The 15,664-nt window shown below is 45.4% G+C and overlaps 1 protein-coding gene across 1 annotated transcript in view; it reads right to left on the bottom strand.

Moving 5' to 3' along the window:
* The window catches only part of STIMATE (STIM activating enhancer), a 47,250-nt gene extending 32,733 nt beyond the window's left edge, over nucleotides 1-14,517 (bottom strand). Inside the window, exon 1 of the mRNA XM_033131826.1 lies at nucleotides 14,306-14,517. Coding sequence (XP_032987717.1) covers nucleotides 14,306-14,465 — 160 coding nt within the window. The 5' untranslated portion in view covers nucleotides 14,466-14,517. The remainder of the gene's footprint in view (nucleotides 1-14,305) is intronic.
* Nucleotides 14,518-15,664: the final 1,147 nt, after the last annotated feature.

The raw sequence follows: 15,664 nt of genomic DNA on the forward strand, positions 1-15,664 counted from the left end.
TATACTGATAACAAAAGATGAATACAAGTCACGTTTGGCTTCTGCAATTAGAAGAGGTTCTCAAAACCATCAGCGTCCAGACACTTCTGATTACGGCGAACTACTGCTTGAGCAACGTTGACCAAAGTGTCCATTTGTGTACATTTTTTTGGCACCCCCGGTATTTATTATCGGCTTAGCTGGGTAATTCTGGTTCATGGTCTCTTGTAAAGTTATAAACTACAAACCACCCGAGGCCTTGACTGGGGCTGGAAGATCCACTGCTGAGAAGGTTCGCAGACATGGCTGTCGGCAGGAGCCCACCGCCCCTCAGCACGCGGGTCTCTCCACAGGACTGCCCGAGTGTCCTGAAAACATGGCAGCTGGCTTTTCCCAGAGCATGGATCCAAGAGGGAGCAAACAAGAGAGCAGACCCGAGACAAAAGCTGTAGTCTTTTTAATAACTTACTCTGAGAAGTGACATACCATTATTTCTGCCACATACACCAACCCTGATCCACCGTGGGAAAGGACTACACAGGGTGTGAATATCAGGAGTGGGGTCACTAGGGTCCATCATGGAGGTTGGCGGCCATATTTGCCATTTTAAGTGTTCAGGAAATTTTTACTGAACATGAATGGATGGCCTTTCAAGGGGGAACTTGAAGCTATTGCTTTCCTTTTCAATTCAATCTTAGCTGACAGTCTCATGCTCTCTGCTGATCTAGCCCTCCACAGTAGGGAAAAATAGCAAAAAGCACTAGAAGCGTCACCAGTACGTCTGTCCATCCCTACAGGAGCTTTCCCTTCCCCAATTCCACTTCAACAACGAAAAAGGCATTTTAAGCTAAATTCAGTTTCTCACTCACCCAAACAAAGGGTGTCCTACCAGTACAATGAGGTCTATTGTCAAGGGCAGAATGGACCCAAATGATGCACAGAGGCGTATCACGAAGTGCGCAGGGCCTGCCACTATGGCATGCTTCAACAGAGCAGAGGAGGGGGGCGGAACTGACAATAAAGAGGAGGTGCTGGGAACATGAGATTTCCCAGAATGGCCTCCAGGAGCCCAAAGCCACACTGCTGCACTGCTTTTTGTTAGGGTGGTGGCAGTAATTTTTAAAGTTAAGAAAGCCACTCAGTTTCTCTCCAACTTACATAATTTGCTACCATCAGACTTAACTCTTGACACTATAACTAAAGATGACAAAACTTGTAAAAGGGCCCAGAAGCTGAGCTGGTATGGCAGTATAAAAGGACTGAAGCCCATTGCTTTGGGTAAGGATCAAAGTGCCTTCACCCGTTTTTTTTCCTGCTTCATTTATGAAAGATATTTCACACTGGATATAGAACCCTAGACTGACAAGTTTTTACTTTCAGCACTTTCAAGATGTTGTTCAATTGTCTTCTGGCTTGATCTGATGAAAAATCTGTATTAGTTCTTGTGTTTATTTCCCTGTAAATAATATCTTTTTTCCTTGCATTTCTTTTACAATTTTCTTTTTTATCATTGCTTTCCAGCAATTTGATTATGTGGCTTAGTGTGATTTTATTTGTGTTTATCCTACTTGGAATTTATTAAGCTTCTTGGTTCTCTGTGTTTATAGTTTTCATCAACTTTGGAAAATGTTCAGCCATTGGTCTTCAAACATGTTTCCTGCCCTTCTTTCTCCCATATCTTCTAGAAATCCAATTACACATTGGACTGTTGCTATTTTCCCATGGACCATTGAGACTCTGTTCAGTTTTTCTTGCTCTTCTCACTGCTTCAATTTGTGAGGCTTCTGTTGTTGTATTTTCAAGCTTGCTAATCTATTCTTTCGTAGAGACTTCTTTTCTGTTAAGACCATCCAATGAATTTTTTAGAAACTGTATTTTCGGTTATAGGCATTCTATTTTTATAGACATTCACTTTTGTATCTTCCATTGTGCTCCTCATTATGCTCCAGTGTTTCTTTAAAAGCTTCAGCATAGTTATTTTAACTGTTGTAAAGTCCTTTTCTGGTGATTCTATCATCTCTGTAATTTCTCAGTCTATTTATGTTCATTGACTTTTCCCGATTATAGGTCACAGTTTCCTGCTTCTGCACATGTCTAATAATTTTTTATTAGAAGCTATACATTATGATTGCTACATTGTTAAGTATTTGGATTTTATTGTCTTCCTATATAAAGAGTATTGAAGTTTGTTTGCGCAAGCAGTTAAGTTTGTAGAAATCTTGATCATTTCAAGGTTCTCTTCCTTTTCTCTTTAAATCAATTTTGAGGCATAATTTACATACCAAAAATACACCCATATTAAACACACAATTCATGGAATTTTGAGAAATGTGTATACTGATGTAACCCTCACTACAATCAAGATACAGCAATTTGCATCACCTCAGAAAGTTCTCTTATGTCCCTTTGCAGTTGGTCCCACGGCTACTACCTCAAGGTAACCACTAATCTGCTTTCACTAGATTAGATTTCAAGTTTCTAAAATTTCATATAAATGGAATAACATAGTATGCATTCTTTTTATCTGGATTCTTTTTTTTTAATTGTCATTTTTTTTTTTTTTAGATTTTTTAAAATTAAAACACAGCTAACATACAATGTTATATTAGTTTCAGGGGTACATCATAGTTATTCAAAAGTACTCACCTGACACTCTACAGTGTTATTACCACCTTATTGATTTTATTCCCTATGCTAAACAAGTGATCACCGTGATCAGTCCAGCAACCATCTGACACCGTACCATGCTATCTGCCAACTTTGTCCCCCCACTTTTTAAATTTTCCAATTAGAGTTGATATTCAATATTATTTTATATTAGTTTCAGGTGTATAGCATAGTGGTTATTTATGTAATTTAGGAAGTGATCCCCCTGACTAGTACCACCTGGCACTATACATATTTATTACAATATTATTGATTATATTCCCTATACTTTACATCCCCATGACTATTTTGTAACTACCAATTTGTATTTCTTAAGACCTTCACCTTTTTCACCCTTGTCCCCAACCCCATTCCCATCTATCACCCTGATAAATCTAGTACCTATCTGGCACCATACATAGTTATTACAACATTATTGAATCTATTCCTTATGCAATACCCTACATCCCATGACTACTGTGTAACAACCAGTTTGTACTTCTTAATCCCTTCCCCCTTTTCACCCACCTGTAATGCCCCCTCCCATTATCTGGATTCTTTTGCTCAACATATTCAACATTATTATATGTATCAGTTCATTCCTTTTTTTGTTGCAGACATGTATTCCATTGTAGGGATATACCACAATTTGTTATCCACTCATCTGTTGACAGACATTTGGTTTGTTTCCAGCTTGGGGCAATTATGAATAAAGTTGCTATGAATATTCATATACAATTTCTTTTGTGGCCATATGTTTTCTTTTATCTTAAGTAAATATCTAGAGATGAAATTGCTGGGTTGTTCAGCACGCGTATTTTTCTTTTTAAGAAACTTTCAAACTGTTTTCCATAGTGGTTGTACCATTTTACATTTCTGCTAGCAATTTATAAGAGTTTCAAATTTCACATTCTCTACAGCTCTTGGTATTGTCAATTTTTTAATTTTTAGCCATTCTTGTGGGCACACAGAAGTATCTAATCATTATTTAATTTGCATTTCCCTGACGACTAATGGTATTGAACATTTTTCATGTGTTTATCGGCCATTTGTATATCTTCTTCAGAGAAATGTCTATGAAGATCCTTTGCCTATGCTTAAATTGCATTGTTTGCCTTTTTAGTGACCTGTAAGAATTCTTTACATATTCTGGATACAAGTACTTTGGCATTAATCATATTCCAAATATTTTTTCCCAGCCTGTGGCTGGAAAACCTTTTCATTTTTCTTTACAGTATGTTTTGAAGGTCAGAAATGCTTAATTTAGATGAAGTCCAATTTATCTTTTTTTTAATGGTTCAAGCTTTTTGTGTCCTAAGAAATCTTTGTCTATCCCAAAGTCACAAAGCTTTTATCCATTTTCTTCTAAAAGAGCTCACTTCTACATTTAGATCTCTGAGGTATTTCTCCTTAATTTTTCTGTATGGTATCAAGGCTTGTTATTTAAGCTATGCACCCTTCCCTCTGGGCTAGATAAGGCATGATTCTTTTGAGGTATCTACTGAATGACTCTGGTGTTCAACAGTCTCTTACTCTAACTGGAAAGAAAAACATCTACCAGTCCTACCAGAAATAGTTCAGCTTATAGCTTCCCAGCAGCTGTTCTTTGCTTTGCCTCATAAGTTTTACCCTATGCACATGAAGATTAATGTTTAGAAAAAGACTTGAGGAGACCCCTAAAAGCAGATGTCTAGAGCCTTTCTTCCATGTGGCTCTTTTTTATCCATATTGTCCCTGAAAATTGCAACTGCTTTGGTTGGCTTCCTCAACTTTTGTCTTCTCAACTCAGCAAGGCTGCTGGGCTCTGCTTGGGTTCCTCCTCACTGCTCTGAGATCTGGAAATTGTCTCCAGCAGAAAGTTAGGGGGAGGACCACAGGATTCACCTCATTATTTTCTTTCCCTCAGAGATCACTATCCTAAGGTGCCTGTTGTCCAATATCTGCTAATAGCTGTTTTATATATTTTGGTCTATTTTATGGCTGCTTACAGAAGGACAAGTTCTATCCTGGTGACTCCTTTACTGACAAAAGCCTCTTCATCCACGCTGGCATAAGCTCCAATGTTAAATTTATCCATATTGGAAAGAGCCCTCTGACTTCAATGACAATCTCAAAATGGAAAGCCTGTGGCTTTTTCCCGGTCCACTTTATCGTGCCTAGAAAAATGACGGCAATGATGCTCTCAGTGAAAAGCCAAACAGATGAGGGGCAGTGGGAACCAAATGGTACTGAAGAACTTCCCACGCAGGGGAGACAGAAAGCCCAGAGGTTAGAGAAGCCAGGTCCCTGTGTCATGAATGGCACATGGACACTGCACACAGCAGGCAGATAGAGCAGTGGGGGGTCCCAGCAGTACAATGAGACCCACCAGGTTTGAACTCCAGTATTCCACTTAGTGGCTGCCACAACCTTAGTTTCTGTGGCTCAGTTTCCCCAGGTACAAAATCGGATAATCTGAGTACCCACCTCGTGTGGCTAATGTGAGAAATAAGAGTTAACATATGTAAGGCGCTTACAGGACTGGGAACATAATTAGCACTGTATAAATGTGACTCAGTATTGTCACCAGATCAAAAACTGGCCAAAGCACCTTCAACCAAAGTACCTTCAGAGCCTGTAGATCTGACCTCCCAACCAGGGGAGGCCTTACAAAGCAGACTAAAAACAGATCCTACATTTACATGGTCCCAAAATATCTCCCCACAAGTTAACTTATTACAAAGGGAAAAACTGTAACTTCACCGTGGAGAGACCTGGAGGAACCACCTTACCCAAGTCATCAAAGAGAACCTTAGTGAAACAGGGTAAGTCAAGATCAGGGGCCTCAGGTTCTGACATTAAGGAGGTCACAACACCACTTATGCAGCATTCCTGCCCAAAATACATAACCTGAATATAATCACAAGAAAACATCAGACAAACTCAACCTGGGACATAGTACCAAATCATTAGCCTGTACTCTTCAAAAGCAAAAAGGCTAAGAAAGGAACTGTTCTAGACTAAAGGAGACTAAAGAGATGTGGCACCTGAATGCAAAGTATGACTCTGGACCAGGAAAAAATAGCAGTGAAGGCAGTATTTGGGCAATTGATAAAATGTGAATATGGAGTATGGATCGATAACATTATTGATGTGACATTTCCTGAGTTTTGATAGTTGTACTGTTGTTATAAAAGAGGACACCTGTGCCCTTAGAAAATGCACGCTGAACTATTTAGTGATTAGAAAAGTGAAAGATCAGTCTGCTCCCATCTCCTAAGTCTCACTGCTTTCTTTATAATACTTTCTGGTAGGGACCAAACTGCCACCTTGGGCTTCAGCACTCAGCAGAGCACCAGCTGGCAGGCAGGCAAACCAGGCCCAATGAGAGGCAGAGCTATACAGAGACCTAACCTGTACAGTACAGACTGTGTGTCCTATAGACTTCAAAGGAGAACAGTACGGGCTAAGGTCGTTACGGAAAGTTTCCTGGAAGATGGGGAGGAGGCAGGAACGGGTTTGGCAGGTGCAGGGGCTGGGAGAAGAGCAGCCCTGTGGCATCAGGCTGCACCCGTGTCTGATAACACGGCCATTCTCCTTGGCCCAGGCTATAGGGCAGTGACTGCCATGTCCATAGCACAGAAAGAGCTCAGAAAAGGAGGACGGGGCAGGAGCAGGTCCAGGAGTCTGGCTGTTGGGCAAGATGCCAGGATGCCACCTCAGTCCCAGGCAAAGAAGGATCCACCACATAACACTAGTGGCAGCTACGGCCAGTGGGCGCAAGGATTGCGAAACTCCCTAGTAGGATTCAGTGGTTCACATGCTATGAACACCTCAGACAGCACTGTCCCCCCGCCCCCTCATGCCTCACATCACCGCCAACTACAGCCCAAAAGTTACAATCAGCAGATGCTCCTCAGGGGGAGGGGCCCCATGAGATCTGAAAGCGATGTGATAAAACTGCTTTAAAAGAAAGGTGCTTAAAGAAATAATCCAAATGGAGCATGAGGTAAATGCAGAGCCTGACTTGCCACCCAATAATTTAATCCACCGTCCTTTCTAAGAGCAAGTTGTGTAAGGACGGCTCTCTGGACCCCCCTCCAAGCACACTGCCTCCTTTTCTGAAAGCCTCTGCCCGCATGCTCTCCAGCCCCCAGCACTGCCAGCCACGCGAGGTCTCCTCAGCGCTCGCCACCCAGTGTTCAGAGCCCCGCACACCTCTTTTACCTCCAGTGCTGTGCTCTCAGGGCTTCCTCGGGGACACTTCTCTGTCTCCTGGCAGAATCCCTCACCCCTCTCCGTAAGTGTCTTTCAACTGCCCCAGTCCTCTTCCCACTGTCAGCACACCCACAGCCCACACCTCAAGGACAGGGGACGGGTCTCAGCTCCTTTCTGTCAAGGCAGCACCCAGCACCACGCTTGGCACCCAGGGCCGTACCAAACCTTGACAATCCACTGTTCTCATCCTTCAGGGCAACACGCTGACCTTCTAATCTGTTCTGCTAGAGCTCATCTGAGAATCTGCTGACTAATCCACAAACTGAACAAATGTAGTTCTCAACAGGGGCGATTCTGCTCCCCAGGAGACATTGGGCAATGTCTGGAGATATTTTGGTCACAAGGAGAGGTGGGGTGGGGAGTGAAGGGGGTGGTGCAGAGCTACTGGCATCCAGTGGGTAGAAGCCAGGGTTGCTGCTAAACACCCTACAATGCATAGCACAGCCCCCTACCTCACACACACACAACAAGGAATTATCTGGTCCAAAGTCTCAATAGTTGGAAATGCCAAGTTGAAAAACCCTGAGCTGGATGGATAACTTCCTGGTAGTGGAATAATCTAAAGGAGACTCACAGATCACTTCTACACATATATGAAGAACAGAGTGACTCTTAAGGGTTACCCCTGACTCTTAATATTAACTATTCTCCTTACAGTCATATAGCACCAAAAAGAAATTCTGTGAAAACCTGCAGGTAACCTGAAACCACACTGGGCCCTGGAAACCCCTCGTCACCAACTACTGAGGGGACTCATGTACTCTACTCCCTCCACCCTGCTGCTCTAGGAGGGGCTCTGCCTCTTGGACACTGGACCTCAGTCCCAGGGGAGGACTGCCACCCCTGCACAGTCAAGGGAAACCTTCACAAAGGCCCAGGCCAGAAAAGCAAACCTAAGATGTGACTCATCCAGGCACTAAATGATTGGCGAGTCATGTCAAATGTATATTTTTCATGCTATCAATAGCCAGAAAGCAGTCTGAAGCTCCAGATAATACTTTAGACATAAAAAATAATTATTAAGAAAGAAAATCAGAATTATTCAAAGAGGAAAAAATGAGATGAAGTAGCCAGGGCTACAGAGTTATCGGAGAGTACACTGTGTAAAACGAGGGGTGAAAAAGGCAGGCAGAGAAGGGGAAGTGGCTAAGGGTGTTTGGAGCTTACATTTCAGTTCTGTACCTACTAACCAGGACTCTGACTTGGACACTTCTGTTCATTGTCCCTGTTTATAAAATGAAAGTAACTCCTCCTTCCAGGATCTTATGAAGTACATCAAGGGCTGAGCACCAGAGCCAGCTGCAGGAAAGAAGCCGGATGCAGTGGCCAGCCCCCCACCCGTTACCACAGCACCTGGGGCTGATGAAGCCAGAAACGTAGACGCAGCCCTGTAAGTGGGCTGCCCCCGTCCACCCACTGCCCTTTCACGGCCCTTGGGAGGCTCTGTCAGTGAAAATACAAGAATGCATTAGGTGAAGAAAGGAGGTTACTACATATACTAACGCCACCTGGTTTGGGGATATGATAATTTGGAATTCACAATCACCATGACGGTTGGGTTAAAGGTTTTTACTACTATGCAGTCTATGAAAGAGGTCTAAAGGTAAAGGTGCTGTGCAAATAAGATGGAAAGGGAAATGTTTAACCTAATTCAGAAAACAAGTTACTCAAGCACTTGTGAAATGTTCTTCAGCAGGACTTACGAATGCAAATATTTTAATAACAATGCAGATGGTGACGTCACCTCCAAACCCCCCCCCCCCACAGAGAGCATAACAAGTGCCTGACACTCATCCAACTTCCCCATAGACATTCTTTCTAATCCCCACGTTCCCAGAAAAAGCATCATCCCCATCTTGCGGGGGAGGAAAGAGAAGCTTCGAGAAATACGTAGGTTGCCCAACACTACATGGCAGAAGCACAAAAGGAAGCCAGGTCAGACTGGTTCCAGAGAAGGGATCCTGCTATTTTTAACCACCTGTAAAACTTCCAAAACGACTTCATCTTCATGCAAATATTACATGAATTGCAAGGGATTTTAAACAGATCATTAAAGCAGTAGAGGCTTGATAGGCCCCTATAGGGCAACACTTGACAGACACATACTTAAAAGGCTAAAAAATTCATTTCATTCAATTATTCTACAATTGAGACTGTCCCTTAATTCAGACAACTCTCTCTTGCCTTTATTTTATTCAAAGTTAATGAAGTTTTGTGACAAATAAAGGAGTAGATCACCATTATGAATAAACGCTGCGAGATAAATCAGCTTTGGAAAACTTTTAGTTTCTAAGAATAAAGAGCCCTAAACAGCCCCCACGCTAATGTTGGCCATACCCCTTTCGTCCATGGGCACAGTACCAGCCTGCGTCAGAAAAAGGGATGTTCTCTCTTTGCCTTGGCTGGCATTCCGGAGGGTGGAAAGGAAACTGACATTTATGAGCATGTGGGGTGCCAGACCCAGAGGCGGGTGCCTTCACTCAAGAACTCCAGCTCCAATTCAGCCATCACTAGGTTTCATTATTTTACCAGGAAGAGGTGGTCGCTGAGTGAAAATTTACTGGGGAACAGGACATTCACAGGATCTCCACGTGTCACCACCACAGAGACAACTTATTAACTGCAAAGGAGAAATGCACCTTTATAATGGAGCGATCTAGAGACCTCCCCACTCCGCCGGTAATCGGCTGTGTTATCACTAACAGTGGGACCGCCTGCTGCCACATGCGTCCTGGTGCCATGTCATATGAAGCACACAGCACTGCTTATGGATTGTTCTCGCTGTAAAAAAGTTATCCGAATCTAACAGCTCCTGCAGACCAAACGCAGGAAACACAGGGGTCAGCAAAACAGAGCAAACATCACAAGGGAACACCCGACAACTCCAGAATATGAGACACTGTACACGACAATGGGCCAGGACTCTTCAAAAAGACAATGTCATTAAAAAAAAAGGTGTGTGTGTGTGTGTGTGTAGTGTGCGCAGGGGGAGATTCTTCTAGAGTAAAAGTGACTTAAAAACATAACCAAATGCAATGTGTGGACCTTGACTGGACTATAGTTCTTCAAAACTCGAGTCTTAGAGACCTGTGACACTATGGATGTGGCCTGGATAGTAGATGACGTTGCGGAGTTATTTATTTATTTTCTTAGTAGGTGTGATCATGAAAGTGTGGTTATGAGTAGATGGTCCTTATTCTTAGGAGACTCAACTGCAGTTTTTAGGGGTAATGTGGTGGGTACAATGTTGGCTACAACGTACCTTCAAATGGCTCAGCCAAAACAAAGCATAAAGAGATAAAGTGAATGTGGCAAAATGTGAACAATTTCTGAACCTGGGTGGAGGGCAGACAGTTGTTCACTCTATTATTGTTATCTTTTCTGTATGTTTCACATTTTTTAAGACAATCATTGGGGTACGGTGGGAAGAAGTGATTCCAGGAGACTGTCCTGACCTGAGTATGTCTGTACGGAACACACAGGGAGACCAGTTTACCATGCGACAAAACACCAGGGACTCTTATTGGAGATTAAGATTTCAAAGCTGGGTGGACTGGTCTGTGATGTCACTTTGGGCCTCAAGAAAAGAGCTATCATTTCTCAATGCCAGCAGTGTTTCTGTAAAACACTGACACCTTCTCCCAGCTGGCTAGTCCCCACATCTGTAACACGAAAATAGGTAGGTTGATGTATCCAAACTTTCAAAATGCTGGTTTTTGTGAGAAACCAATTCTGTCTCCACTTCAGCCCAGAACTCTATGCACAGCGAAGGCGGCAGGAGTTTGCTTTGCGTTTCCACGTCCTGAGAGTAAATACCCCAAATGCTAACACACACATTGACTGACAGCAGGGCCACTGCCCAACACAGGAGCAGTTTGCTGAGCTCCAGCTGCTCAGCTCTATTCGGCTGTGACTCTAGTTTGAGTGACTCTAGCAAGTCACAGACTATAGAAAAAGCCACCAAAACAAGAGGAACTGTCAGGCAGGCAGATCAGGACAAAACCGCCCTCGTTTAAAGCATTTCTTTCTATTCAGACACCCAATTTCAGTGACATCCCAGAAAACCCTGAGTGAGAAGTCCCTTCACAAGCTTGCCCCTGAGTTTGTTCAGCTTTCCAAGCTGGACCCTCTGGAATGCTTACCAACTTAACAAGGCGACACTGACCCTGGGACATGCCCGCAGGCAGTGGCTTGTAACAGTCTGTATGTTCAGGTAGCTTGAAGAATCAGCTACATATATCACCTGGCACACAGACTCTCAACTGCCTGGACTGAGACTGTCGGAAAACCCCCCATACGGTGAGCCAAGTGCCTGGATGAGAAATCCTTGTGAGAATCAAAATTCTCCCCCAAGACATTAATACATTTGAGAAGTCTTCCTCTAGGACAAAACCCTCTCAGGTAAAAAAACACAGCAAGTTGTTAAATGGAAAAAATAAAGTGATTTTCTGGATAGAAAAAGAAACATAATAAAGACAGTGGGCTGAGGACACAATGAAATTGGGTATTTAAAGTAAAGAAATCTACCTCACAGCCTGTCTGGCAGAGAAGTGGGTCCATCTTACAGAACAGAGCTGGTCCAACAGGAAAACAGAAGAGTATCTTCCCTCAGCTGGGGCAAGTGTCAGAGAAGAGAGGGCCTGAGCCCACCGCCTACTGGGATGAAAGCAGACTGAAGGGAAAAGACTGTGATCCCAGACAGGATAGGGATTGTTAGCTTAAACTGCAGGCGGGACCACTGGTATTTAAAATATGCTTGAAGAAGATAATGACGGAACTAATGAAGGATGGAGTGGTCTCATCTCAACAAACAAGACCTCCCGGGGCGGCTGGATGGCTCAGCTGGTTAGAGCGGGAGCTCTCAACAACAAGGTCGTGGGTTCAATTCCGCATGGGATGGTGGGCTGCGCCCCCTGCAACTAAAAACTGAAAACGGCAACTGGACTTGGAGCTGAGCTGTGCCCTCCACAACCAGATTAAAGGACAACGACTTGGAGCTGATGGGCCCTGGAGAAACACACTGTTCCCCAATATTCCCCACTAAAATTTATAAAACAGAAACAAAAAAACCAAACCAGACCTCCCGCAGGGGCTGCAAAGTCGACCCTCTTCTCATGGGAGCCTGGCACTTGTGACAGCAGTTCTGCCAGACTGAGGAAACTAAAAGCCCAGACAAAGCCAAACAGTTCACAGATGTACTTTCTTGAGACCACCTTCACCCCTGTTTGTTTTCCCCAGTAAAGTCATTCCAAAAGTAAACCAGCACCTTAGATTTCCTCCCCTTCCCAGCAATGCAAAACAGTTCTGTTTCAACAGAACCAAGTTTAAGAGATAAGAAAGGAACTTCCCTGAATGGGTCCCAGTCAGTGGGATTCTCCTTGGCCTGCTACCTGCTTCTAAGTGGGGGACTAAGGCTCTCATTCTTATCTCCATTTCTGTGTCCAGGGCAGACACAGTTCCAGCCTTTCCATCTCTCCTCCCCATCACTCCATTCATCATTGTCCCAAGACCTACGACCCCTCTTCACAAGCTCCCTCCATGTCTAACCTTACACCAAGCAAGAGCCCACTTTCTAGTCGGATCTTTACATGAAGTACCAACCACAGTGGGATCTGTACATGTGCTCACACTGAAGATTAGGTACAGAAGTGAGCATGTGCCTGAAGACTCGCAGGGCCAGCGCCGTCACTCTGAACATTCAACCAGGCACATTTCTCAGCTGCCAGCCACTCTGCCCTGTCATGATCATATTTCCCTCTCTGAATCCTAAGTATCAAACCCTAGGGAGTAAGTCGGGCCATCAGCATCAATCATAGCCAGAGCTAGGCTAAGAACTCTTAGGAAACAAAAACGAAGCCTGCAGTTCCTTTAGAGAAAAAGGAAGGCCATCTGGAGGAGAGAAGTGGGAAGGGAGTGAAGCCCCACACAGTGTCTTGAAAACACATAGTTCATGCACCCGAGTCAGCAGCTGATTTTGGCTACGTCGTCACAAATTACTACTGTGGGAACAAGTGGGTATTTGTTCTGCAGGGAACCTATACAGTCGCACACTTGTTGCAAGACTTATCAAGGCCAGGCAACCAGAAGAAAGTGGTCCAAGAACAGCCTCTTCAGGGTTACCTACATCCTGGAGGAATTCACTCAAATAAGCCCCGTTTTACAAACAAGCAAAGCTGCAACTCCAGCACCTGGACCCCTACAAAACATATACACACACTGCTGCAGGATCCTTCACCTGTGCCAAGGCGAGTACCTTCTGCAGGAACTTCCCCCTCTGCCCATGTGAGCACAGTGGGGAAGTCCTGAGAACAAGTCATTTTGGAATTAACTCCTCTGTAGACAGTCATAACCCTCCCCTCCCACAAAATGCAACCACAGGGGCACTCCTAGGCCTACAAGCCAACTGAAGCTTTTGTTAAACAAAGAAAGGAGGAGCACTAAGAAAAACTCATAACCTTCCACCTCAAGCACACATAACAATAGGGTGGAACTTCTGGTTTTCCAGAAGGGCCATCTGGGGCTTTTTTCTCCATCATGCAACTCTCAGGGAAGGGTCCCTGGTGACTTAGCAAAGGGATTTGGGGACCTCCCAGACCCTCTGCGCCTCCTTCGCCATTAAGCCACTAAGTTGCCCAAGTCTCATGGAAAGGAAGGAAATTTGAAATATAAATAACAAAAGTGGGCTGAGAGAGGGAACAGCCAGGAGAGGCTTGAGATACAACTTAATTAGGAAAGCTTGGGACAGAGACGGAACAGGTGGGCCTGTTCAGGAAGAAAGGAAAGAGGAAATGGGCAGAAAAAGGTGGGTGGGTCCTGTTCCGACTAAACAGAAAATAAAACAGGGAGAAGGTGCCCGGGTGGGAGAAGATGTAGGGAGAGGGCAGTACTGGGAACGGAACGCATGGCCTAACGATCCAGGTACCGCAGAGAAGCGGCATCTAAATGCGAACGCGAGACAGTAAATCTTTGAGAAGTGTAGGTACAGAAAACAGCTCAGCATCAAACTGGGGATTTAGGGATGCGAGTTCAAAGAGCGGAGGGCAGGCTAAGAGCCTCTAAGAGACGGTAACGACCCCAGGTTGAAAGTGGGGTAGCCTTAATTCGCGATGACAAGGTGGGAGGGGAGCGAGTTTTAGGCGGGTATCTCAGAAATGGTGTGTGCGTGTTGTAGGAGAGGAGCAGGGCTGACCAGACGCTACAGGCTGCATCGACAAAGCCAGGGGCTCAGGACCCCCCCAAAGCCGGGGTCCGAAGCTCCCTTAGTCTGGGAATGCCAAGCCTGAGCTCGCGGGAAGAAGGCACCTCCGCCAAAGGACCGTGGTCCTCAGGCCTGAACTCTTCAGGCATGAGGGTCCCCGAGACGGGGCCTGGCCACGCGACTCGTGATGCAGGGCCTCAGGAGGGGCAGGGGTCTCGGACTCACGCATCAAAGTGCTGAAGGCCAGGACGCCGAGCAGCCCCTGCAGGAAGATGCCAAAACTGTGCATGAGCGCGCCGCTCTCGCAGCGGCCCGCCCCGGACGCGACGGTGGAGGGCGTCCCGCCCGGCAGTCCGCGGCTCGCGTTCCCAGCGGGGCCCTGCATGGCGGGCCTGGCGGAGGGACGCGGGGCGCCGCGGACCGCACGGCCTCGCTGCCTGCGGACCGCACGGCCTCGCTGCCTGCGGGGGCCGCGCTACGGACCCGGGAACCCGGAGTCCAAGCCGGGAGCCGGTACCTCCACCCCGCGGCCCCCACGGCGCTGCGCGTAACCCGACGTCTGAGATTGCAGCGCCTGATTGGCTCTTCCCGGCGCGGGGGCGGGCCTCTGCCGCTCCTGCACCCCCCATCCAGGGGCGGGGCTCCGGCAGGGCGAGGGGGTGGGGTTGTGGGTCCCAACTACAGGTAAGACAGGCCCGGTGAGCCCTGTGAGCAGACCGGAGAGCGGAGATCGGACAGCGATCCCTGGGACCCCGAGCTTCAGAGCAGGAGGGCAGAAGCAGGGACAGTCTGTGACTAAATTCTTTTACCCAACAAGATAAATCCCTCATACCCTGCAGAATTTATTAAAAATACTCCTGGATTCCACCCTCAGATTCCAATTCAGTAGTTCTGAGACAGGGCTCAATAATCTGCATTTTCAGCAAGCAGTCCGGATTATTCTGAAGCAGATGGTTGAGGGAAACAATCCAAGACTCTACACATAGGCATAAACTTTCCACTCCATACGTTCAGCGTCCTTTCCTTTTTAGAACCAATATCCTGACCAGAGTCTATCTTAGAGTCCCAATCAGGTCCTAGTCGACATCTTTCTTCGCTAAATGGAATTTAAATGATCATTTCAATGTAATTGCCTTCACTTAGAAATATACAAGGTTTATATTGAAAATATGTGAATATATCCGTATCTTTGTTTGAACCTGATTCATAAAAGCAAGTCAACTTGTTGATATTTGCAAGTCCCAACGCCTCCCTCCACACATATATATTTACTCCCACCTAACCCTGACTCCTGGGAAACTTTTTACCTCTAGGAGGGTCTCTAGTCTCTCATCTACCCTACCAAGGCCCCTCTGGCTTCTCTCCAGACACCTCGATGGTGGTCTAGAGTCCCTGACCTTCCTGCTGCACGCATTCAATGCCAGTGTACACATAGTGTATTCCAGTAGACATAGGGCTACATTTGTGGGGCAATAAATACCCTATCTAGGGAAATTTAAAAGATAGCCACCAAGATATTCCAATTACATAAAAGGGTTAAATGCTATACAAAAGCTTCCTTGGTTAATTGGGGTATTAACTTGA

The sequence above is a fragment of the Rhinolophus ferrumequinum genome, chromosome 17 (genome assembly GCF_004115265.2).
Source record: "Rhinolophus ferrumequinum isolate MPI-CBG mRhiFer1 chromosome 17, mRhiFer1_v1.p, whole genome shotgun sequence".
Lineage (NCBI taxonomy): Eukaryota > Metazoa > Chordata > Mammalia > Chiroptera > Rhinolophidae > Rhinolophus > Rhinolophus ferrumequinum.